The sequence below is a fragment of the Dendrobium catenatum genome, unplaced genomic scaffold (assembly GCF_001605985.2).
Source record: "Dendrobium catenatum unplaced genomic scaffold, ASM160598v2 fragScaff_scaffold_238, whole genome shotgun sequence".
NCBI classification, from domain to species: domain Eukaryota; kingdom Viridiplantae; phylum Streptophyta; class Magnoliopsida; order Asparagales; family Orchidaceae; genus Dendrobium; species Dendrobium catenatum.
Genome location: NW_021318700.1, coordinates 82,803 through 108,293, shown reverse-complemented (window position 1 = coordinate 108,293; position 25,491 = coordinate 82,803). Strand labels below are relative to the sequence as shown.

The 25,491-nt window shown below is 35.4% G+C and overlaps 1 protein-coding gene across 1 annotated transcript in view; it reads left to right on the top strand.

The window, feature by feature from the left end:
- LOC110103825 (probable U6 snRNA-associated Sm-like protein LSm4) overlaps positions 1 to 25,491 on the top strand; it is a 51,001-nt gene that overhangs the window by 13,015 nt on the left and 12,495 nt on the right. The window contains exons 5-6 of the mRNA XM_020832683.2: positions 15,495 to 15,537; positions 15,772 to 15,927. Coding sequence (XP_020688342.1) covers positions 15,495 to 15,537; positions 15,772 to 15,927 — 199 coding nt within the window. The remainder of the gene's footprint in view (positions 1 to 15,494; positions 15,538 to 15,771; positions 15,928 to 25,491) is intronic.

Here is a 25,491-nt window from a genome sequence, read left to right as displayed (position 1 = left end):
GTTAACCCGAATGTAAGAGGTCGAGAGAATCCACCAAAGATGTATGAACTATTCAAGGTTGTTTTTCATAGAGTTGTTTGATGTAACCTATGTAGGAGGTTAAGAGTATTTATCAAGGATGTATGACCTATCTGAGATTTTATGTCAGATCTTTGCTGCTCAATGATGTTAATATATATGGAAGAGGTCGAGAGAATCCAGCAAGGATATTTGACCTATTCGAGGATGTATATCAGAGCACTGTTCGATGACATTAACCTATATAAAAGAGGTCGAAAGAATCTATCAAAGATCTATGACCAATCCGAGGTTGTATGTTAGAGTTTCTCGATGACGTTAACTTATATGGAAGAGGTTAAGAGAATCCACCATGTATGACCTATCCGAGGTTGTATGTCAGAGCACTACTTCATGATGTTAACATGTATGACCCATTCGAGATTGTATGTCAGAGCACTGCTTCATGACGTTAACATGTATGACCTATCCGAGGTTGTATGTCAGAGCACTGCCTCGTGACGTTAACCTATATGGAAGAGTTTGAGAGAATCCACCAAGGATGTGTGGCCTATCCAAGGTTGTGTGCCAAAGCACTATTCGATGATGTTAACCTATATGGAAGAGGCCGAATCGAATTCTCCTGGGATCAATTTTTCCTTGATTAGGATGGGCGAATGCCGTGTGTTTCCCAAATTATAGGTGAAGAATGATCTATCTTTAGTTTATTTCTTCCTTTTGAGGTAGAGATTAAGACGTTGCCCAAAGAGTAGAAGTCCAACTAGGGACTGTATAAGGCTTGAAATTTTATTAGATGCATTGTTACATTTTCTAGAAATTTTATTATCCCACGATATAATCTTAGATATTGGAAGAGTTGGAGAAATCTTCTTGAATACAGCTGAAGTTGAGGTTTTACCCCAATCCACATTTAATTCTCATGAAATTGATGCAACAATAAATGATGCCAGGACGTTGGCATGAACGATTTTTTGAAGCTGGAGCAAAAATTGCTCCCCAGTAGGGAACCACATTCCCACAAACGAAATAAAATTGTTGCATCCTGGAATTTTTGTTGCAGTATAGAAATGTGAAGTTTACTTTCTTAGCTTTGTACAAAGATCCAACACACAATTAGATAAAAGAGAGGGTGTAGCATTCAGAAGAGACCAATATTTTTACGTGAAAAATCTTGAAAAGGGAAAAATCACGGGGCCTGACCTAGTTTGAATGAATCCACTTGCATTTTCAGTCGATTACAAACAAGGCTCTTCTTTGGGTGAAGGCGTTGGCTTGATGTAATAAATATACATTATCAAGAGTACATTATATGGTGGGAATTGGAAGAATCAATATTAACATATTCGTTTAGTCGACAAAATCATAGTCGACGGGTGACGCAGGTCAGAAAGATCATAGTTGGGTGACAGTGGTCAGAAGGATTGTAGTCGGCTGGAGACGGAAGTCAGAAAGACAATTGTCTGATGAAGTGGATCATAAGGACCGTAATCGGCTGCCAAAGGAGGTAAAAAGTTTGACAATAGACGAAAGTATGACATCGGGCAAAAGTCCAACGAAGGTCTGGCGATGGGATGAAGCTTGGATTTGGGTGAAAGTCCAACAATGGTCGAAGTCTGACGTCGAGTAAAAATTCGACGAAAGTCCAACAATGGACGGAAGTCTGGCGTTGGGTAGAAGGTCGATGAAAGTCTGGCGACGGGCAGAAGTTTGGCGATGGACGGAAGTTCGATGTCGGGTAGAAGTCCGATAAAATTCTGGCGACAGGCAGAAGTCCCACGATGTGTGGAAGTCCGACGTCTTGTAGAAGTCCGATGTAACTCCGGAGACAGTAAGAATTTCGAAGATGGATGGAAGTCCAGCGTCAGGTAGAAGTCCGACAAAATTCCAGCGATGGGCAGAAGTCTGACTACCGACGGAATTCCGGCGTCTGGTAAATGTCCGACAAATGTATAGCTATAGGCAGAAGTCTGGTGAAGGGCAGAAGTCCATCGTTGGATAAAAGTTCGACAAAAGTCCGACGAAGGGAAGAAGTCCGGTGATGGACGGAAGTCCGGCGCTAGGTAGAAGTTCGACGAAATTCCGATGAAGGGAAGAAGTTCGACGATGGGTGAAAGTTTGGCGTTGGATAGAAGTCCGACGAAAATTCGCGATGGGCAGAAGTCTGGCGTCAATCGGTGGTCGGACAAAAATCCGGCGAAAGTCTGACGATGGTTTATGGCCGGGAGGTGGTCTAGGAGGAGCTTGGTGGCATTTGATTTCTCTTCCTCTTCTCTCTTCTTTCCCTCCTTGCTTCCTTGCTTTGGCCCCCTTCCATGATGAATGAGGGGTCTATTTATAGTTTTCTGAGAGTGACATGGCCAGTAAATAGGAGGGAGATCAAGGGTAATTTGGGAGTGGTTTGAATGGACGACCGATGTTGATTCCCTTGATCATGGACCGTTTGTTGGGAATTTGAATTTCTTAATGATATTAGAATTCAGCGATCGAAGGCTAGTTGGATTCGTCTCGTCGAGTCGCTCGATTCAACTATAAGCATGTCACGTTTGGAAACCATTTGTTAATCGAAATTATGGTTCAATCCTTCCAAATGTCCTTCAAATCTTTGATTTGGACTCATTTGGGCTCGGATTGAATTAAATTTAGTGTCGTTGGGTTCATATTTTTGAGACGTTTAGTTCGACTGTAAGTTTGTTAAATTCAGAGTTCAGATGGTAACTAATTTAATTTTTGAAGTTTCTAACTTGATTTTCCCTCGAGATTCATGCCTGATCAAGATAATTTTTTGATGATATATCAACCTTTATTTTCAATTTACATAATTTTGAAATTTTAAGGCTTATTCCTCAAAGCGCCTTGCCTTACAACAACGACAACAACAACAAAAAAACATCAAGCCTTTATTCAACTACGTGGCGTCGGCTACATGAATCCTTTTCCTCCATTGTGTCATATTTAAAGTCAAATACTCGTTTAAATCTAATAAACAAATCATTAATATCAAATTGTACATTTTTAAATCTTGATCGTAATGTAATGATACCTTAGAAATCTCATCAACACTTGATTATAGAAGTTGATATTAATTGCATCAAAATTTTAATATTTTTTTGAGCTTGAAATATGTTAAACAGTTGGCTAATGAAGTTCATCTTAATTATACATAATATATAGAATATATCTTTTTAATATAAGCTAAACAACTAGCCCATTAAATATGATAATCCCATATGATGATCCTCTTTATACTTCTATTCGAAGTTGACATATTTTTATTGAATATAGATTAGCTAATCTTGAATGAAGCTGCAGCTGTTGGACTATCCTAATGGTAAATTTAACCTACATTGAAAAGGTTGATAGAAATAGAATTCCATTTTTTTTCTCTTCTTTTGGAGCATCTTCATAAAAATTAGTTTTCTTTGAATCCATCAAACTTGTCCCAAAATCATATTTGTCCTCCTACATACATGGTCGACCTCCTTTGATACTCAACCTATAGTCTGCTCTAGTATTCGCTCCATGGTCCACTTGGTCATGCCCATGTCCTCATGAATTCTTGCATGAACTGTTGATTCATTTGTGAATGTGTCAATGAGTACATCAACAAGAAGTGGTTATCAATTCTCTTCTCATCATCTCTTTTCATAAATTGACTCTCTGTCATGATGTATTGGTGTTATCTACTTGACAATAAGTCAATAACAGTCGATCTATTTGGCAATTTTTTTGGACATGATATGTGAAAATGTATAAAGTTTTCCAATTTCTTCAAACCTATCATTATTCTATTTTCTCTTGATAGATGAGTTTTTGTTTTCATAGAGCTTTTTAGGTTTTATCTTAATCTCATACAAATATGATAAAATTACTAGTTAGAACAATGCCCTAATATCAAATTTTGATAAAAAATTGGTGTGGAAGGATCATGGAATCGATAGGAAGTAATTAGTGAATTAGATTTTCCTTGGAATACATCAAGGTATAACGATTTTCTCACTTTTTTTTTGGATCTAGTTATGCTTACAAAATATGGAGCAAACAATTGAACGTGTTTGAACAAGTTTCTCGCATGTGGATAGGCATTGTATTGCATTGCAATGCAGGAGGTAAAGGATGGCACTTGCTAGAGTTATGGCTGTTTTAGATCGTATTCCTTTATTTATAGGTTTGAGATGGCTTGTACAGTGTTGGGACAATAGTAATAGAGGTATGAAGGATATAGAAATAGCATGTGGCAGAGAAAGAGGGGGAAATTTATGAGGTATTTCTTTTTTTTTTTATTGAACTTGATAATTTACATCCTATAGACCTCCCATTTATAGAAAAATAGGATTCCATCTATATTTATCAACAATCGGACCTAATACACAGAGCTAGAATTCTCATTCAAAATTTTGTATATCCATTTAAATTATCGATAATTATAATGGATATTGAAGAACAACCAAGAGGGGGCGGGGTTGAATTAATGTTATTTTTTAAAGCTAAATTTCAAGGTAGATAAGTATTTAGTCTGTTAATATGATAAAAATTGACAATTGTTTTCTTTTCTTGAAAATGATTAGTGAAAAAAAAAAGTTTTAAATCATTCAAAAACTTTCTTAAATCTTACAAAACAACCGAACACAGTTCACTATATATTTCAGATCTCATGACATAACATTTGCATTATGTAAAAGTATTGATAAGTATAAGTGGGGAAAGTAAATAATAATCAAACCAGTGTATAGTTGTTTGGCCATCAATAACCTACATCCATTTCTGTCCTCTGAATTTTCTTGGGTAACTGGACAAAACATACACTTCTACTAAAAGTTGATTGTTCCTAGCACCGCAGTTAGGTAAAGCAAGCTTTTTAAAAGTGTCTTTGAGTTATAATAATCTCTGTTAAGAAAAGATCATTAAAAGCTCAGACAAATCTGATTTATAAACATAAGGATATTAGATGCTGAGTAGAAGATGACCATCGTCTATTCTCACATTTGCTCTCTAGAGACTGTCGAGGATTGCAAGTCGCAGGAAATGTGTTTCCTACCGCTCTCTTATGTCTAGGGTTTTGTATGGGTATATATATTAACTACCTTGGCTTAATTGTTTAAAAATTAGGCTGTCTAGTAGAGTAGATGAAATTTTACTTATTTATTTTATTGTATGGTCCAGATTGTATATAAATAGACTTTGAATGGATTTAAATGCTTTTGGTGGTTGAAAAGATTTTGAAAGCTGTCATGCAAACCTACACTCGTTTTCCCAAGTGATCAAAAGATAATTTGGCAATTTGGATGACAAATGGCATTTAAAAAATAGAGAAAATTCATAAAACAACTTAGTGGGTACCGTGATACTTGGCGGGTATCCGTTACTTAACAGAGGCCCGTTAAGTGTAGTGGGTGCCCTTTAAAAGCTCAAAACCTAGATTTTTGAAATTTTGAATTTCTTTTGTGATTTAAATTGTCATGAGATCTAAAGATAATTTGTACATGACAGCATAAGCTATAGGACAAACTTCTAGTACGGGTTCTAGCATTCTGAATCGTCATTTAAGAGAACAAAAATGATCTTCTGCCATAGGGTTTGTGAAAAAGTCATTAAGTTAGTTTTCTGTGCTGACTAACTCCACGATTATATCACCTTAGGCTACGTGATCTCAAATAAGGTGATGAAAAATCTCTATATGTTTTCTTCTCGAGCGTTGAATAGAATTTTTTTTTAAGTTTATTACACTGGTATTGTCACATGTAAAATATTTTGAAGAAGTGGAAGAACAAAGGAAGAATAGATTATAACTTGGTTTTCTTACAAAACTTTAACCAAGTTTTGTTTTCATTTTGTGATAGAGAATGTAACAAATTAGCAGATATTTGTGCTAATTTGGGAGTGTATAATTCCTTCATTTGGTTTGATCTTTTAGATGTTAAGATTCCTCCTTCATTCTTGTATTGCTTGAAGGAGGAATGTGATGCTTTAGGTTCTTTTTGAGTTGGTTGTAAGTTTTTTTTCTCTTAATTTTAATGCAAAAGCATCATTCTCAAAAAAAAAAAAAAAAAAAAAAAAAAACTAGAATGTCATCTTTGTTAAATCCATAATCCTCAAGTTGCTACCTAATCCGAAGTAGCTGTGTGACACAACTTGCAATGACATATTTAGTAACAACAGAAATTTGTTTTCATTGGAATATGATATAAGTTACAATCCTAAGAACTGATAAATACCTGAAGTGCTCTGTCGATCAATTCTGCGCCCTACATAATTAACATTAGATTACACTACAAGCCCAAATGATCACTTCTTAAAATATCAAAACTGTTTACGTTTGATGAATCTATTGCGCCCTACATAATTAACATTAGATTACACTACAAGCTCAAATGATCACTCATTCTTAAAATACCAAAACTGTTTAGGTTTGATGAATCTATCTAAAGAATTCTTTTTATAGCTGTCAAACGAGATTTCTTAGGGTTTTGCTTGAAATCCAAATTATCCAATGTATAGTCCTATTGCAAAAACAATTTAGTGTAGTTGGTGTCAGATGTAACCAAGATCCGATCATGCCTCTATTAAGCTTAGAATTTACTAACTTCCCACACATCTTTGTTTAACTTAGTACTTGGGCTCATAGAGTTACCAATAGGCTTGAATCTTGCTCTATTGAATCTTATAATCAGATCATTAATATATTTGGTTTGTGATATGAAAAATTCTTCTTCCTTCTGCTTTTACTGTATTCCTAGAAAATATGCATGCTCTCTTCAAGCTCATCTCAAAGTCCTTCCTTAAAGTTGTTGCAAAGTCGATGACAGTGATTTTTTTTTTCTCTAAATAAAATATCATTTACATAAATTTGAGACACTGACATATCTTCTCCAATATTCTTGATAAATATTGTGGTATCTACTTTACTTTTGTTAATATTTAGACTAATCAATAATATGCTCAATATTTCATACGAAGCTCCAGGAGTCTTTTTTAGTCAATACAATATTTTTTTTTAGTTTGAACACATGATGTGGGTTTAAATGATTCTGTAAATGTCGATGGTTGTTTTACATAAATATCTTCTTGTATAATTTCATTTAAAAATCTACTTTTTACATCCATTTAAGAGAATTGAATTCCTTAAAACAGACAAATACTGATAAAATTCGAATTGTTTCTAATCTAGCTACAGGAGCATATGATTTTTCAAAATAAATCATTTCAATTTGGCTAAATCCTTGTGGTACTAACTTAAACTTATTTCTTGCAACAATGCCTAAATCACATGACTTATTTTTGTAGGCCCATTATGTTCTAATCATATGTTGATCACGAAGTCTAGGTACTAGTACTCAAATAGCATTCATAATGTATCGATTTAACTCTTTTTTCATTGATATCATTTTTATCTTCCAAAGCTTCATCAACAAGTGTAAGTTCAAATTGAGATATAAATATATAATAATCAACCTCCTGTATAATAGCACTTGAAGTCCTAACTTTGTGTGAAGGATCTCTTATCATGAGTTTCTTAAGATGAGTGGAAGCATACTTCCATTAATTTGGTATTTAAGGTGTTGGGAAACCCTTCATATTATCTATAGGCTAATCTATGTTTTAGATTTTCCATCTATCAATCTCCTCAGTATTCTAATCCTTAATCTTGGCAATCTCTGATCATGCTCATCAAATGTCAAATAGACAGATTCTTCAACAAGCATACTCTTTCTATTAAATATTCTATGTGGCTTACTATGACCCAAGTATTTCAGAAATACCTTATCTGATCTTATATCAAGCTTAGTTATTTTGTTTTACTTTATTATTATAAAATATGTACACTCCAATATATGAAAATGTGATTCACTTGGCTTTTTTCCTATCAATATCACACAGGATGTCTTCTTCACAACCAGCTTATGTCTAGATAATTTGGATAACGTATGCATACTTGCATGGCAGAAACGCCTATGTAAAATCAATGTATCATTATAATTTGCTTTTAAACATCTGAGGCCACTAAATATCAAACTACTTTGTTCAAATAAATATATATCATTATATCTAAGGCTACTTAATTGAACATTGATGAGAAGAAAATTAAAACGTATATCTGTTATCACAAAATTGATTGATGCCGATTATATTATGCTTCAATCCATCAACTAATAGGATATTCTCTATGGTGTAGGAGCCGTAGCGAATAGTGCCTATTCCAATTATCTTTTATTTTATTTTGGTATTGTCTCTAATTGATATATAGCCACCATCTCTGGGCTTAAGTGAAGTGAACATTATATGATCATTTGTCATGTGTCTCGAGCATGTGCTATTCAAGTACTATTTGCCTTTATTGGTCCTATAGTAAAGGCATATCAACATGTTAAATCTCAGCCTTCCGTTGCAAAACTGATCCCACGACCATGAACAGTGATCCGTGGGAAGCCCGCCTGGATCACATTGAATACCTCCCATAACTGGACATCTGATTTCGGAAGGATTTTATTTCAGCAATTATTTTGTAGTTATTTATTTATTCTTTAGACCTTGTATACACTACAGGAAAACAGATCATTTCCGGCGGAAGTAAATTCATCACAAATTCCGGTGGATTTTCTGATCGAAAATTTTCGGCGAATTCTCGACATAATTTTTGACTGGATTTCTGATGGATTTTTTCTGAAGGAATTTTCGGCGGAATTTCCAATGGATTTCCGACAGAAATTAAAAAATTAAGTTATATTTTAATAACTTATTGTCAAATTAAATTATTTAATTTAAAATTTTTTAATTTTGAAATATAACTTAAATTATTGAATTTACTAACTTAAATTATTGAATTTAATAACTTAAATTATAATAAATAAACTGGCTGCGGCGGCTGGGCGATGTCCACGCGAGCACGTGGGCGGGCTGGGGTGGAGCGCAAATTGGAGAAGCGGGTCAGTCGGGTGCATTTGACTTGACATTCCGGTGCATAAAAAATCCGTCAGAAACATTTTTCCAGCTGAAAATCCACCGGAAATACGCCAGAAATGTTTCCGGCGAATTATTTTGCACCGGAAGGCCTTTTCCGATGCGCGTGGTACCGACAAATACTTGAATCCTCTATATCTTTATAGAATGACGCCTATGTTGCACCTATACGGATACGACAACATGGATATGGATACGAGACACGTCAATTCTTAAAAATACATGATACGGGTACGACTCAGACACAACATTATAATTTATAAATCATACATAATAATTAAGAAAGCAATCAACACATAATATTTGAAATTATAAAAAAAATGAAAGCAATATCATTTGTAGCCTTGTAGCTTATAATATCAAAATAAAAGTAAGCATTAATTGTCTAGTACAACAACAAAAGCTTAAACATAAATTTTCTAGCACATGAAGTTTCAACTGTTCAATAGAAGGAATGATATGATTAGCTTCTTCAGAGGTTTGTCTTTGAACTTCTATATCATCTTCAATAAATAAATATCATAGCTTCTAATTCGGGCTTATCAAGTGAAAGATTAGCAATTTCTAATAGTCTCATATCATCAAGAGACTCAAATCCATCTCGGAAATGAGAGAAACTTGCTCACAGCCACGGAAGTAAATACGACATCTTTTTTTAGATTTTTTTTTTCAACGAACACGTTTATCGGATATGTGTGTCCTTTTTAAATTAAATAGTATTTTAATTGGATACGGCTTTGCCGTATCCGACATGTAATAGTGTCGTATCGGAGGTGTATCCGTGTATCAGTGTATCAGATACAACACGCCTTCGTAAATAGGTTTATCGGTGCAACATAGAATGACGACAATGTTTATGGAGGCCTTGAAAAGTTTTGTGAAGACCCGCAAACTTAGCGGATGACCTTAAAGGTTGATTATTTTGCTTTTCAATTTTCTTTCAAAAAAAAAAAGAGGAAAATTATGGCTCTATTTTTAGGATATCTTTTTATTTAATTATTTTTATGTTTTTAGATGGTATTTTAAAATTATTTATTGCTTAGAAAATAAATAATTTAATAGTATAAATATTGTGAAAGCCTAATTTTTCCTTAGGATAATTAATACATAGCTAGCTTGCTTTATATGCCTATGATATTTTCGTTTTGAGTGGCTCTTGCAGAAGATTAACACATTATATTTTCCTATTCTAAATTTGGGAAAAATTTAAAAAGTAAGTATTATTAATAAACAAATTATGTGAATAAGTGTGTTTAAAAAATTAAAAATAGGCATAGTCGCCTGTTTACCGAGCAACTTGTCCAGTCAGCATTTTAAAAAAATAAAAATAAAAAAAATATTGTAGCAAGTTTCCGTTAAACTTGCTATAGTACACTATTCTTTTTTTGCATTTTTTTAAAAATGAAATTTAAGTTAAAAAAAAAAGTGTACCATAATAACACATATTAATAAAATTAAGAAAATTTATTAAAATTTTAACAGTTTCCAGACATTGGAAGGGAGCTTACTCGAGTTATGCCGGCGAGCTTTTGGTGGTCCTCGCAACCGGTGCAAGCTACAACGCTAATGGGGCCGATGGAATGAATTATCTTCTTCCGACCATCTTTGATTTGTCGGTGGCTTCGTGTTTTTTAGTTTGCTAATGTGCATTTCATGATTTATGATTTTCCCCTTTTATTATCTGATTGTCAATGAGAAACTGATCTATTTGAGATGCCGAAAAAAAGTTTATCCAGTAATTGTAATGGAAATCAAACTGTTCTGGTGCTCTGCTGGTTCAAAAACATCTATTGCCTGCCTCTAAGCTAGCAATCACGGTGTGTTTTGAATTAAAACTTTGAATCTCGTTCATTACTTCTTTTTAAAAAAATTGTATCTACTCTTCTTTAATTTTTTAATTTTTTTCCTGCAAGCAAATTGTTGATGACTTGCAAATAATATAAAGCACGATTTGGATCGTTGTTGCTGTGGTGTAAAAGTAATAGCAGGACAAAGAGCAGAAAGAAACAAACCTTCCACAAATTTTATTAATATGCATTAATTTATTTAAATAATAAAAATTATTGTTAATGTCGGTAAACTAATAAAATTTTAATAAATTTTATTAATTTTCTTAATATGCGTTGTTACAGTACAATATTATTCTTTTAACACTTTTTTAAAAAACATAAATTTTATTTAAAAAAAAAATATAAAAAAATAGCTTATTGTAGCAAGTAGCCTGTTTAATGGGCAATTTGTTATAGTATTTTAATTTTTTTTTAAATGCTGACTGGACGGGTGACTATGCCTATCTTTAAAATTATTTTTAAGCAAATTTAATAACATAATTTGTTTATTAACAACACTTTTAAAATTTACCCATTTAAAGATCTATCTTTATGTGCTTGACTCATCCTTATGGTGTACTTGTTTTCTACATACACTTAATTTGAAACTATCAATTTTAATTCCTTAGTATAATTTGTGATCATCAAAATTTAGAAAATGCTCTAAGCTCATAGGATCTGCATATGATATGATCAATAAGATAATATAGTATGATTAGTTAAGATCAATTTACAATTTTTTTATATTATATTTTTTTCTGCACATTTTTCTTGTACGTGTGAATTGGTCATCTTGGCAAGCTTAACATCTGAAAAACACAATAATACGAACTCAAATTTAATTAAACAATTACATCTTGAAGATTGATCTTGAATTCATTTGGGCTAGCTTGAGCTACTTAGTTCACAGGCATCCTTTGAGTAAATAAGTTCTTCAGAGTGTATTATTCTCATAGTTGGCTCTTTTAGTTTTTACCTGCAATCTAAACAATTATTGATACAACAACAACAACATCAAGCCTTTTTCCCACTACGTGGGGTTTTTACATGAATCCTTTTTCTCCATTGTGCCTAAGCGATGTTAGCAAAGAATCTTGTATAATTTAATTTAGAGAGCTTTATTAACTCAAATACTTGTAGTTATTTGTAGTGATTAAACGATGAAATAAAACAAGAAAGAGATAAGACTAGCTTAGGCCAAGTCACATAAATAGAAGTTAGGATCACAAAATAATTAATGATTAAAAACATAGCATACATGAATGATTCTAACAAGAAATACCTAAATTAACAACGAGACTAGTCACTATGAAAATAAATCCCTCAATCAACTCTCTAAATTACTAGGCTTAGCGAAGAGAGTTAACAAAACCTTTATGACTTAATTAAGATCACAAGTTAGGATATGATTTAGATTGGAAAAGATTTGGGGGAAAGATTCACCTTGCTCAGGATTTAGAAATAACCCGCCATTGGACGAAATGAAGTTGTTTGTCGATAGCTCCGACGAGGGTGAAGAAGATCCTTTTCATATAGTCCTCTACAATTTGGTCAATTTCGAGGTTGAGGTCGAAGAACGGTGAGTTGAGAATGTCGACATGGTCTTGGTCGTCGTAAATGAGTCCGTGATCAAGTTGCGGATCCACCATGCATGGGTAGAGAAGTTTTTAAGGTGTGGAAGGGAAAGTGGTGTGATTTCTTCTCCCCTTCTTCCCTAGGTTAGGCTTGAAACCAAGAATAAGGGTGGTGAGAGGAGGTGGGTGGTCAGCTAAGGCTAGGAGGGAAAAATCTATTCTAAAAGAAATATGAAATTGAATTTTAGATTTACGCAAGAGAGGATTACGGTTTTGGAATTTGAATTTCAAATAAGGGAAGTGAAAGGAAAGTGCTCCTTGGCTTAGGGAATTAATTGGGGCTCCAAAGGTGGTAGGAATTTATTGTGGAATAGGGAAAGGGGTGGATGGGGCTGGCGGCTTCATGGGGGGAATTGGGGCTTGGGGAGAGAAATCAATGCTTAATTGATTTGGAAATTTAAATGTAGGAAGGAACTAATTTAAATCCAATCTAATTTAAAATTCTTTTGGGATTAATTTTAGGAACTTTTCTAAAATAGAGATATCTATTTTAAGAAACCAGTTCAAATTCAGAAGTTATTTTGAATATGACTTAAGACTTCTTCCTCAAATAAAAAAAAAGGCCAAATTTGGAAGGGTTTTGAATTTTGGAGGCAAGGAAATTAGGGTTGGGTGGCCGGCAGCTAGGGTTAGGGTTAGGATTAGGTGGGGTGGAGTTTAGGGTGGTTTAGCTGTTAGTTTAGAGAAGGGTTCTAGGTGACTGGCGGCTAGGAGGAGGTGGAAGTGGGTTGTTGGCCAGCGGTTAGGAGGGATTTTGCTTGGGAGGGCCGGCGGCTAGGAGGACTTTGGTGAGGAGGCTGGCAGGTCAAGGGAGAAAGTGGAGGGGAGAAAGGAAGAAGAAAGTAACCACAAGCCCGGACGCTTCTTGCGGCTGGTGGGTGATTTGATTCCCTCACTTAGGGATTTCTCTCCAAAGCTCTCAAGCTCTCACAAAACTCAATGGCTGAAATTTTTCATAATAATTTTCATTAGCCTCCAAGGGGAGGAGGTGGTCTTTAAATAGCCTCGTTACAATGAAAAAAAAAAGATTAACTCGCCCTTAGGGCTTACACATGACTAGACCCTCAAATGAGGATATAAATGAAAAATGCAATAATAACTCATAACACAAAATAAACTAAAACAAATAATTCTAATACATTGACGATCAAAACTAAAGCGGTTCAATCGTGATCGTAGATTGACGGCCATGCCTCTGGTAGACCTCCAAGGTCGAATGTCCTCATCAGTTAGGCCTGCACAAATCTTATTTAAATGATGTTAGCTCATACCAAATTATATTTTTGATCATTTAAATATTTAATAAATGCTTAAGCTTACTGGGTTAACACAGTTTAAATCAAGGGAATATTCTGTTTGACCTTATCAAAAAAGAATGGCCAAACGTGTAGAAATACTTGGAAAAAATTATAAAGAGAATTCTTGATCTTTACTTCACTCCTAAATAAATCTATCTCTTATCCTAATTTGGAAGCTACTCCAATTTTGTAAGTTTTCTCCCTAATTTTCTGCTTAAATTGTCCTTTCAATGTTAAACTTGCAAAAAAGCCTCTTGAATTATTTTAAGCGTTAATGCACTTTCAATGCCTGTAAGAAATATGGGTTGTCCGCAGAAGTCATAATTGTGGATTTGCATCTTTTATATTTGCATATTTTGTTAATTTTATTTTCATTTATTTAAGTTGCGATACTGTAATATATTTTACTCATCCCTTGAATTCCTTACAAAAAATTACTATTAAGCCTCTATGAAGTACTTTTTCTAAATTGATCATGATGACCTACTTCAAATTTTACATCTTCATTTACCTTGCAACATTATTGCGTAGATTGTGGTTTTGATGAAATGTCCTTCAGGCATTGAATTAGGCTCCGTTTGGCTTAATTTTCTGCTAAATGCTCTTGCTCTCCTGAACAACAGAAACATTTTTAAGAAATTTGGAAAAACAATTGTGAAAAAAAGTCTATCCATATGAATATTAAAAAGTTATTTTTGGGTATGTTTGGAGCAGGGACAGTGTTTTATAAAGTTGGTTGTGAAATTATTTTGTCGAAAGTGACTTAAATACTCTTATTGCAAAATAAATTTTACACCGCATAAATTTTTATAAATGTAATAAGAAAATAATAAAAAAGCATTATTCAAACGAAATTGAAAGGCAAAGTAGCGTGAAAGTTGTCCCAAACAGTCCCTTTCTTGAAATGGTAGTTTTAAGTAGCTTCTCAGAAAGATTGCCTCATGAACTGTAGTTTTCTTTTATAATTTAGGATATAACTGTATGACATTCATTGCAATTTTCATTTCTGTCTTTCAATCAACTCTTAGAATTGCTACAGTAGTTTTCTACCAATATTAGTAGGGCAACACTTTTGGACAATAAAGTTAATGTGCTTACGCCCAATAGTAATCTTCTTTGCTTGATAGTGCAACACATCACATGAAAACATAAGACAATGATTCCAAAGCGAGTCTTAGTCTCTATCCGTAGCTGGTGTTAGCATCCATTGAAGGACTGTTCTCACTGTTAACTGAATTGAAATTTACTGCTTTCTTCAAATTGATGTTTTTCTTTGAGCTTTAAAAGCATTTTAAGTTTGATTTTTGTCTGGTAAATCTTCTACTAGAGCAGAATGGTGGTTTGTTGGTTTTGTTATATTGCGTTTTATGCTTTGATGATAGTAGGTTTAGGAGAATCAAAGAAAGAAGAAACATAAAAAAATGAAAAATAATTAAGAGATGGAGAAAAGGAAGTTATGGGAGGCCTGTGATAGCTCTCACTGCCTTTGTTAAGCACCTTCCATTTTCGAATAGAAAACATGCTCTCACCACCATCAATGTTTCTATGCACTACAATCAACAGCTAGTGTGATTTTTCTGAACTTTTTTCCTTTGATCTTTCTGAAAATGCAATTCCATGCGATAATATGTTTCTTTTATCATTTGCTTTTAATAAAGTTTGAGCACTTTAAGTGCAAGTCATTTATTACCGAGTTGTCTTGCACAAATAATTTTTTTTTCTTGGTCAATTAATATGCTTTATTTGACATGTGTTTTCAGGTTATTGACAAGGTTCAAGATGAAACTAACAAAAGCCGCTCTGGTAACACACTCCCTGTAAATTTTGTTCAGTTTAAAATCGAAGTTATCTACTATCATGACATAACTAAGTTATCTAAACCTTTACCATGTAACACTCTAAAAAGTTCAACCATATTTCTTAAGTACCTGAAAATTTGATCGTTTGTAGAAGTATTATTATCCATCAAGCCCTCATAATTTTTGAATTTGGTTTATGATTTCAAGTTAAATTCATAGTGTTTGCTTTTAAATATAGACAGGAAACCCCCTGGGGTAGGCCGGGGAAGAGGAAGAGGTAGAGAGGATGGCAGCAGTACACATTCTAAAGGAATCGGAAGAGGTTCTAATGACAACAAAGTCTCAGGTAGTGGACGCGGCAGGGGAGGGCCTGGTGGTAGAGGCAGTGGCAGAGGTATGGCAATATTCCCTGCCAATTTGTACTCTGTCCTTAATAGAGAAATTATATTATTCTGATAATCATCTACATAGCCCTTACCAATGAAATCATATTATTCTGATGATCATCTATGTAGAACTTGAAATGTTTCTTTGAATTACTCCTTCAACATTAAATTTATAATTTTTTCTTGTATATTTTACCAGCCATGCTTAACTACGGGTACTCTATAAACTTACCAAAGATCTAATAATCATTTTGCTTATTTGCAAATATGACATTTCATCCAAATATATAAAAAAAAAATCTTATGTATATGTTATATTCAATTTTGTCCGTGGAAGAGATCTAGACTTTACTGTCAAGACTAGCTAAGGAGGTAGTTAGAGAGAGGTGTGTAAATATGAAGAAGAGCCTTGATATTTGTTTAAGCTTAGTGTTTCGTATGATTTGATGGAATTGTTCCAAAAATATTAACCTTTATTTAAAGGGTTGGAAAAACTACATTAGAGCCTGCACCTTAAAAAAGCAATAAAATTTTACAATATTCGATTATTACATATGCATGGACTAGCTAGAATGGATAAGTGTATCTTGCTATATTTGACATGGATTTGGAACAGTCCTAATGAGTGCCATTGATAAGTGCCCTTGCTGAACGCCTTTGACGAGCGCCCTTTGCGAGTGCCTCCGATGAGGGACCTAAAGTGAGTTCTTTCGGGTTGGGAACTAGTATAACCGAAGGGGTCTTCACAGTGAGGTTAGTAGGTGTATGCCTTCTTTAGTTTAGATAAGGGGCCTTCTTGAGAAAGAAAAGGCGCCTTGACTAGGGTGGATATTTCCTTAAGATGAGTTCTTCCTTTGGTCGAGGTTTGATGAGGCAAGTTCATCCCTCACTCTAATCTCGCTAGGGTGTATGGTTTCTTGGTTAAGGTTTTTTAGGGGCAAGCTTCATTGGGCCGAGTGCTTTCTCTTGTATTGTCGAGCTCTTTGGAGAGGAGCGTCTCACTTGAGAAGCTCTTTTAGGTTGCACAGCCTCTCTGACCTAGCTTTTTTGACGCAAGTATCCTCTTTTAGTGAGTTCCTCTAAGGTGATTTAGCACATTTGAGTGCACATTTTGTTTATCGATTTTCTTGCTCTTTTGGAGAGTTAGTTGCTAAAAAGGATAAGAGAATTAATGAAAAAAATATTTATTATTTCTAGTGACTATTGAAAGTGATTAGTTGTCAAAAATATGAGCATCATTAAGGAGGGTGTGTTTATTACTGTTACCATTTATGAAATCCCCTTTCCCCAATAAAGGGGCTACTCAATTAATATTAAATAGGTGACCTTATTAAGTGCTGACATTTTCCTAGGAATTTTGGCTCTTCACTGTTCTTTTGTTTAGGCGCCTCAACTCAGCTATAGAGAACAATTCTATCGAAGCTTTTCGCTCCATTGAGGATTAATTTTTTTAAATTTATTCCAATCTTGTGACTCTTTTCTTCTTGTTTGTGGACTCGTTGTGAGGGGTAGGTTTCTTGAGTGTTAGACCTTAAAATTTTGATATTTATGAGTTAAAATTAGTAGGACCTACTGGGAAATTTCCATTTTTGGATCCTTAGGCGGCGGTGTTGTCTTTAAATCTACTCGTCGCTCTCTTTGGGCTAGCCCTTGTTAGAGAGGTGAGTGCTTATCATCTACTTTTATGAGTGTGTTATCATGTTATTGATTTTCTTTGTTGGAAATGTGTGTTCTTAATTTCTAAAGGGTTGTGCATTTATGATCATTAATGGGAGTGTCATTTCAAATCTATAAAAATCTGTGATATATCATTGTAGATTGTGCATTCTTGTTGCATGGCGCCTCTTCTTCTCAGATCCTTGTTATAAAATTTCATCATTACCTTGCTAAATTCAAAGTTTTGTCCTTTTCGATCGACAAGTCTTATCTCTAGCTTGAGTGATCTTGATTGCTGTGTTGAGGAATTTTTTAGTTTATATTTTTAATGGCCTTCATTGATTGGCATGCATGACATCGAACGACTGCACGTGAAATTTGGCATCATCAATGTTATGATGGTTTGGGCTCCTTTATAGTGAGTCTCCAAATAAGCTAAAGGATGGTGTATAATTCTTTTATCTGGATCAATTCAGCTCTGTAATGCAACCCCCTCTTTCTGTTGAGGTGTTGGCCATCCTCAGTTGTTATGAGCTAGTACCCTCGCTGATTATGTTGGGTACCTTTGTCCTCATCGTTACATTTTTTGCACTCTTGTGGTAGAAGCAATTGTACTGGAGCATTCCCTTTTTTAGTAATTTGTTTAGGGCGAGAAAGCTTAGGGGTTGCTGCATTCTTTTCTCGTCCTTGTGTTTAAGAATTCACGATTGAGGGTAGTGAGCAATTAAATGAGGGCTTTTTATTTTTATTTTTTACTTTGTGATTGTCTGTGGACATTATTTCCTAGGTGATGGCCCCTTCAGGGTGATCTCTAATCCTTTCCCTTGAGGAGTTTGACTTTGTCTCAATCTTACTTCAGTAGGGGCTAGACTGCTCACACTGTATACTTTCCACAAATATAGGGGAGATATCTGTTTTCTATAGAGTGAGTTTTGAATTCTTACCCTTCTTACAAATGTCTTAACCTTTGATTTTGCTATCTTGTTTTTGACATTTCTTATTTTTCCAACTGTAGAAGCTTTACCCTGAACTTCTTCCTTGCTTGAAGTTGTTGTATCTTAAATGGGTGAGCAGGGATTGGTTAGCATTTGGTCCCATTCATCGCTCTTCACTTGAGAGATTGTCTAGTGAGATATGCGTTTTGATAGACTCACATGCGGAGGTTGATAGACGATGCTAGAAGTTTGCAGAATAGATTTTTTATCAAATGAACTTAGTTTCTCACACATGTGTATGCTCAGCGGTGTTATATTTTTATTGAAGTATATTTGATATTTTTTTCTCCTTGATGTGGAAGTCGTGCTTTTGTTTAAGTTTAAAGGGAAACTTCGCCAATTGTAAACTTTCATCTATCTAGGGGCCTTAGTGCTCCTACAGTTCCTTTGCTTGGGGGCCTCATCTCATCTATAGAGAGTAGTTTTATAACTTTCAGAGTTAACCCTGAGCTGCAAGTGCCTTGATCTCAAGCTTAAAATAATCCCTATCATTTTCTTATTAGTATGAGCTTCACTTAGTGATGAGGACATCCGATCGTGGAAAGTTTTTCAAAGAAGGAGCCAAAGATATACGGCTACGATTGGACCACTTTATTTCTGAGCATTTATTTGTATTTGATTTTTATTATGTATTTTTTCATTTTTACTCTCACTTGAGGGAGTATGCTTATGTGATCCCAGTGGTCTGTCATTGGATATTTTATTATAAGTCGTCTATTTATAGACCTTTTCCCCTCTTTGGAGAGCATGATGATTATTATGATGAAAAAGTTATGCACTTTGTTTTTTGGAGAGTTGTAAGAGTTCTTGTGAGAGTTTGAAGTCCCTTGGTGAGGGCAAAGCATTACCCATCTGTCGCAGGAAGCGTCCGGGCTCGTGATTTATCTTCACTTCCAATTCGTCTTGCTATTTTTCCCCTAGCCGCCGACCCCTCCACAACCCATCCCTATGCTGACTACCACCCTAAACCGCTGCCCCCTTCCCTTCCTAAACCGCCGGCTAGCCTTCTCTCCCCTTGGCCGATTCCCCACGCTAACAACCGACCCCCTTCCCCTCCTAGCGGCCGGCCACCCACCTCTCCCCATTTCCTCCAAAATTGTAAATCAAGTAATCAATACTTTCCAAATTTAGCACATCATAAATTTCGAAAGATTTAAATTCAGTTTAATTTACTTAAATATGAAATTTCTTTCTTAAATGAGATGAGTTATGTTAGGAAAGTTCCTCATTCATGATAATTTGATTTTTTAATAGAGATTAACCCTAAATCTCCTTTCCTCATTTAGTATTCTAAAATTGGCAACTCATCTTCTAATTATTCCACCTCCCCTAGTCCTTGCCGCCCCGTTCCCCACTCTTCACAATTATAACCTTTCCACTTTGAGTTCCCCCAATCAGCCCCTCCATTAAAGCTTGCCATCCCTCACCTCTCTCCTTATTTTGTGGTCATTCAAATCCCCCCCATTCACTCCCCCGCACTTAAAGAAGAGCCATTAAATCCCAATCAATCCCAATCAATCCCAATTGATTCTTGTCTTAATTTGCATGCCACCTACACGGAATGTAATTCCAAAATTTTTTTAATTGCTGGAATTAAATTCCGAACTTCTAAATTGCTGTCCATGTCTTATTCTACCCTCCAAACTCGAAATTAAATCTCACTTATCCCCCCTCCCCCCCCTTATGGCCAGCCACATGCCCCCCCATGCCCCCCCCCCTTCTCCATGGACAATTATTCTTCCTAACTTGTTCTTCACCTCAAGAAGAAGAAAATAAATCCCCTCCCTAGGCCGGCTACACCTCCACCCACCCTCTGTACACCTAGTCGTCCACTTGAAGATCCCACTAAGCACGAATTATCAAACCCTTTTGATTGAGTCAAGAGGCGACACCAAACCATTGACGGCCACGTTCTAGCAAATGATCGAACAAGCATCAGAAACACGAGGACGGTAAACCTTCTTTCTTTTTTTATACCTTTTCAATTCCTCCTCAATCATGGCATCACTTGATCATGAAGATTTATCCGCATAGCCCAAATCAAGTGTGTGTGTGAGTGGATTTGTATAGTGACTATTCTAATTGTTAAATTAGAGATTGTCTTTGAAAGCTTCACATTAGCATGGTATGATTTAATTTGATTATTTTGTTATTCCCTCTTTTAACTTTGAAGATTTAGTATCCTATGAGAGTCTAGAGTTTAACTCACCAAATCCACTGCAAATTGGGCCTTGTGTGACCCTACCCTATGATAACTCAAGCCTTCGTCCACTTCCAAATATTTCCAAAATACCTATTGCAGAGAAAGTTGACATGATTTTAAACGATGACATCATTTCCATGAAAGAGGGTGGACGAAGAAGGTATTTGGTAAGATGGAGGGTATACCAGAAACAGAGAACACTTGGTTAGAGCGTAAGGATTTTGACCCCTATACCTCAAAACACACAAGAAAGGGCCCAAACTGGTGAATAAAGCGATACGCGCCTTAGCACCGCATGTCACTTGAAGGGTCAAACGACTTCTGATTGCCAAACGGATAGTGGCATTGCGATCAAAACACCAAATTTTGTTAGGTCGAGGCCCCTTGCAATCGAACCGGATGAGATCGGTCAAAAGGGATGACCAACATCCAAAATTAAAGTGCAAGGCTGATCAAACGATGTCGGATCGACAAACAGACTTCATCATTGCGTCCGGAATGTTGTCAACCTTTGAAAACTATATTTTGTTTATTCATTTTGAAGCATCCGAATTGGTGGCACACATTTTGAGGTAACAACACAAATTTCTAGGAAAATCGGTCTCTTCGCTATCCAAATGATGTCCGTTCGCAAAACAGATTTAACCATTCCTACCGGAATATTGCAAATACTCAAGAACAACACTTTCTATGCTCAATTTGGATTATCCTAATTGGTGGCACGAATCTCGAGGCAAAACACGCATACTAAGGAAAGAGGCCTCGAGGTTGCCCAAATGAAGTTCGATCACAAACGGAGTGCGTCTTTGAGATTGAAACATCCCAAATATCTTAGAATACCTAATGATGACATTCAATCTAACAAATCGATGAGCATGCGAGGGGGTCGATACGAACATCGAGGTAATGAACATGTATCAGAGAAAATTAGCCTCAGCATCATCCAAATGACTTTCGATTGACGAACGAACTTCGCCAGTGTATTCGGAGCGCTGTCAACACTCTAAATACACTATCAATTTGTTCAAATGAGGTTGTGTGCGTAAATCGAGGCAGTTTCAAAGCAACAACATGTATTTAGAGGAAATTAGACCTCGGCGTCACCCAAACAAAGTCCGATTTTGAAACGACGACAATACCCTAAATGCACTAACAATTTGTCCAATTCCTACATCGACGAATTTGACATATTAAACGAGGTGAAATGCACACAAATTTCGAGGCGATTGCACATTAATTGAGACCTTTTGGGGGGAAATTATTACACTTTCACCAGTCTGATTTATTAATAAATTAAATAATAATATTTTATTATTTAATATTATTTTTAAATCTAATAAAATCTAAAGTGAAAATAGATTTCTGTTCCAACATTAAATGTCTTTTACCTCGGCACCGTCGAAGATATCTGGCAAAATCCCATAAAATCCGCTGCTTTGCTGTCGTCTCCATCAATCCTTCTCATCGTCACTAGCTGGCCTTCGCCTCATTCAAATGCAAGGTTCTGTCGTAGAAAGAAGAATCTAAGAAGAGCAAAGGTTGAAAGTGCCATTTCTAGAGTGAGAAAGTGATTTTCAAATTCCATTGTTCCGGTGACTTCGCGCCGATCATTCCCGGCGGTGATCCTTCATCGATCATCGAACAATGATTGATGGGCGACGCTCGTCATTCTACTGGTATTGCTGGGAGGATTGTTCCTCCCAATTCAAATCCTACTGCAAAATTCTCGATGTCCGATTTCTTGTTTGTGAGGAATCGGAATCCGGCTATCAAGGAGAAGCCATTAATTATTAATGAAGGAGCCTTGCTGAATGCGAAGAAGGAAATTCCTGTCTTTGGTAAAGGTAAAAATGTTATTATTGATGATGGTATGAAAAGTCCAAAAGCTTTAAAATCTCTGAAAATGAATTCTAGAAGCTCGAATGCTTCAACATCCTCTGATTTTAATATTCATGCAAGTAGATTCTGTAATTCTACTCTGTGTAGTCCGGTTGATCAAATTTATAATGGTGCAAATTCGAATAATGGTGCTGCTGTGATTGAGAAGATTCGGGAAAATGCAGATAAGATATCTGTTATCGGCCCGCAATCAGCTCAGAAGAATTCCCCTGTATTACAAAATGATTTGGAGCAAGTTAGGCATTGTATCTCAGGAGAAATGGACACTGAAAAACATGTCTTGCATAAGATATCACTTCCTGAAATTGCTAATAAAATGGGTAATATGAAGAACAATGCTTGGGCTAGAAGTGCAAATCTGAAAGTGGAAAACATGGACCTGGGCTCTTTTTTGGCTGAAGATGGCAAAACAGTTAAATTGCTTAGGGAAAATGTATTGGAAAATACTAAAAGATTGGAGAATGCTTTAGTAATCAAACTTTTTGGTGACAACCTACGGTTTTATGTTATCAACCTTGAATTGAGAAGACAATAGAGCTGTTTTGGCAATTTTAGACTTACCATGTTGGGACAAGATTGGGTGCTATGCTCATGTGAAAATGCTGATATTATGGAATCAATTTTAAGTGAAGGACCTTGGTTTGTTCAAGGTCACATTGTGGGTATTGACAAATGGTCACCTAATTTTTCCCCTAACGCTTTGAAGGGTCTTTTGGCACCAGTGTAGATTAGATTGCCTAATCTACCGTTATATTGTTGGGATGATATCAACATATGCAGAATTGCATCTCAAGTTGGAAAGCCTTTTCTTCTTGATGGAAACATGTTCCAATGGAATAGAAGAGAATTTGCTAGGATATGTGTTCGTATCAAGTTGGACGAACAACTTCCATTAGGAGTTTGGGTGGAAGATGAAGCTAGCAAATTTTATCAAAAAATTGAATATGAAAAAGTTTTTAAACTTTGCTTCAAGTGTGGCAAGATTGGTCACTTGATAGAAAGTTGTCCTGTCTCTAAGATTATAGAATGCCTTCATCGGATGTGGTTGCTGTTAGCCAAGATGCTTTTGCTGGTAAGGAGGAGGGAGTTATTGTGAATCAGGAAGTAGATTTGAATGGATATGGACCTTGGGTGCATGTCAGGTATGGAAAGAAGAGAAGATTTCGAAACAAAGTTAATAAGGTGGTGCAACGTCCAGTTAAAAGTTTGGAGAGCTGTTCCGGATGCTGTTCCTAGTCAAGTTCCAGTTGCTGTTTCTGCTCAGAAGATCAATATGGAAGAATCTTTTCCCAGTGAAAGATGCAAGATTATGGATGCTGATCCTAAGGAATTTAATACTGAAATAAATGGAGAACTGGTTGCTGTTGAAGATGTTCCTGTTGCTGTTGAAGAAAATCCTGTTGCTGCAGTTAATGACTTGAACCGTGATGATGGAGAAATCATTGAAGAAATGCCACTCAAAGTTGCTGATTGTTCAATAACTGAAGATGTTACTTCTTTAAGTAAGAATTCTATTGCTATTCCTCCAGTAATTTTGAATAAGAATATGTTTGATATTCTTAAAAATCTAGAAGAGGATGTGAACAATGTTGAAGTTGATATGGAGAAGATTATTGCTGCTTATAATATTGTGTCTTCTTCTAAGGTGAGGGATATGGCAACATTGGGAGATAATTGTAAGGGGAAAATAATTCTGTCAAAAGGAAATTGGGAAAGGAGCTCAAAACTCTTGGACCAATTAAACTAGTGACTAGAAGTAGAAAATTAGAGATGGGGAATAAAGGCAAGATGAATGGGGCTAGTCCCCCTCTTAATTAATGAATTCCATTGTTTTTTTGAATTGTAGAGGAGCTAGTAAAGTTCATGCTTCTCTATATCTTAAGGAATTTGTTAAAGAAAATGGTGTGGTTTTTGTTGGTTTATTAGAAACTAAAGTTTCTTCTATGAATAGAAAAGATATCAATGCTCTAATTGGGGTGGATTGGAATTTTTTCCACTATACTTCCGATGGTTTATCAGGAGGGATTTTGATTATTTGGAATACAAGGGTGGCTTCCTTTTATACCTTGTTCTCTTCTTATCAATGTGTTATTGGTGATTTAGAAATTCAGAATAAAGGTATTTGGAGAATTTCTACAGTTTATGCTAATAAAGATACTTATAAAAGGCGGGAGCTTTGGAATCATTTGGAGAATAAAATGCTAGTTGATAAACCTGCAGTGGTGGGTGGTGATTTTAATTGCCTATTGTCCAAGAATGATAAAAGGGGAGGAAGAGGATTTGTCTTTTCCCAAGGATCAAAAGAGATGAAATTATTCTTTTCTAACCACGACTATCATGAATTGAATTTTATTGGACCAAGGTTTACTTGGTGCAATAACAAATCAGGTGGAGCATGAATTTTAGAAAGATTTGACAGATGCTGTTGAGTCTAATCCATTATTGGTGGTTCATCATCTTCCTCGTGTGGCTTCAGATCATTTCCCCATTATGATGAAACTTTGGGAAGATCAACCGAAATCAAAGTGTAACATCAAGTTTGAGGATACTTGGGCTTCTCACTATGCTTCGGCTGCTATTGTTCAAAAGACATGGAATCAGAATATTGGTAACCCTCATTCGGATATTCTTGATATAAAATTCAAAAGGGCTTTGAAAGCTCTTTTTTTCTGGAGCAAAGCAAAATTGAAAGACCTCAATCTTTGAAGGATAATCTTACTAGAGAAATTTTGGAGATGCAAATGGAGGAGTCTTTGGTTGGAAGCCTTTCAGAGGAAAAGATCTTGTTTCTAAGATCTAAAATTAATGAGCTTAATAAT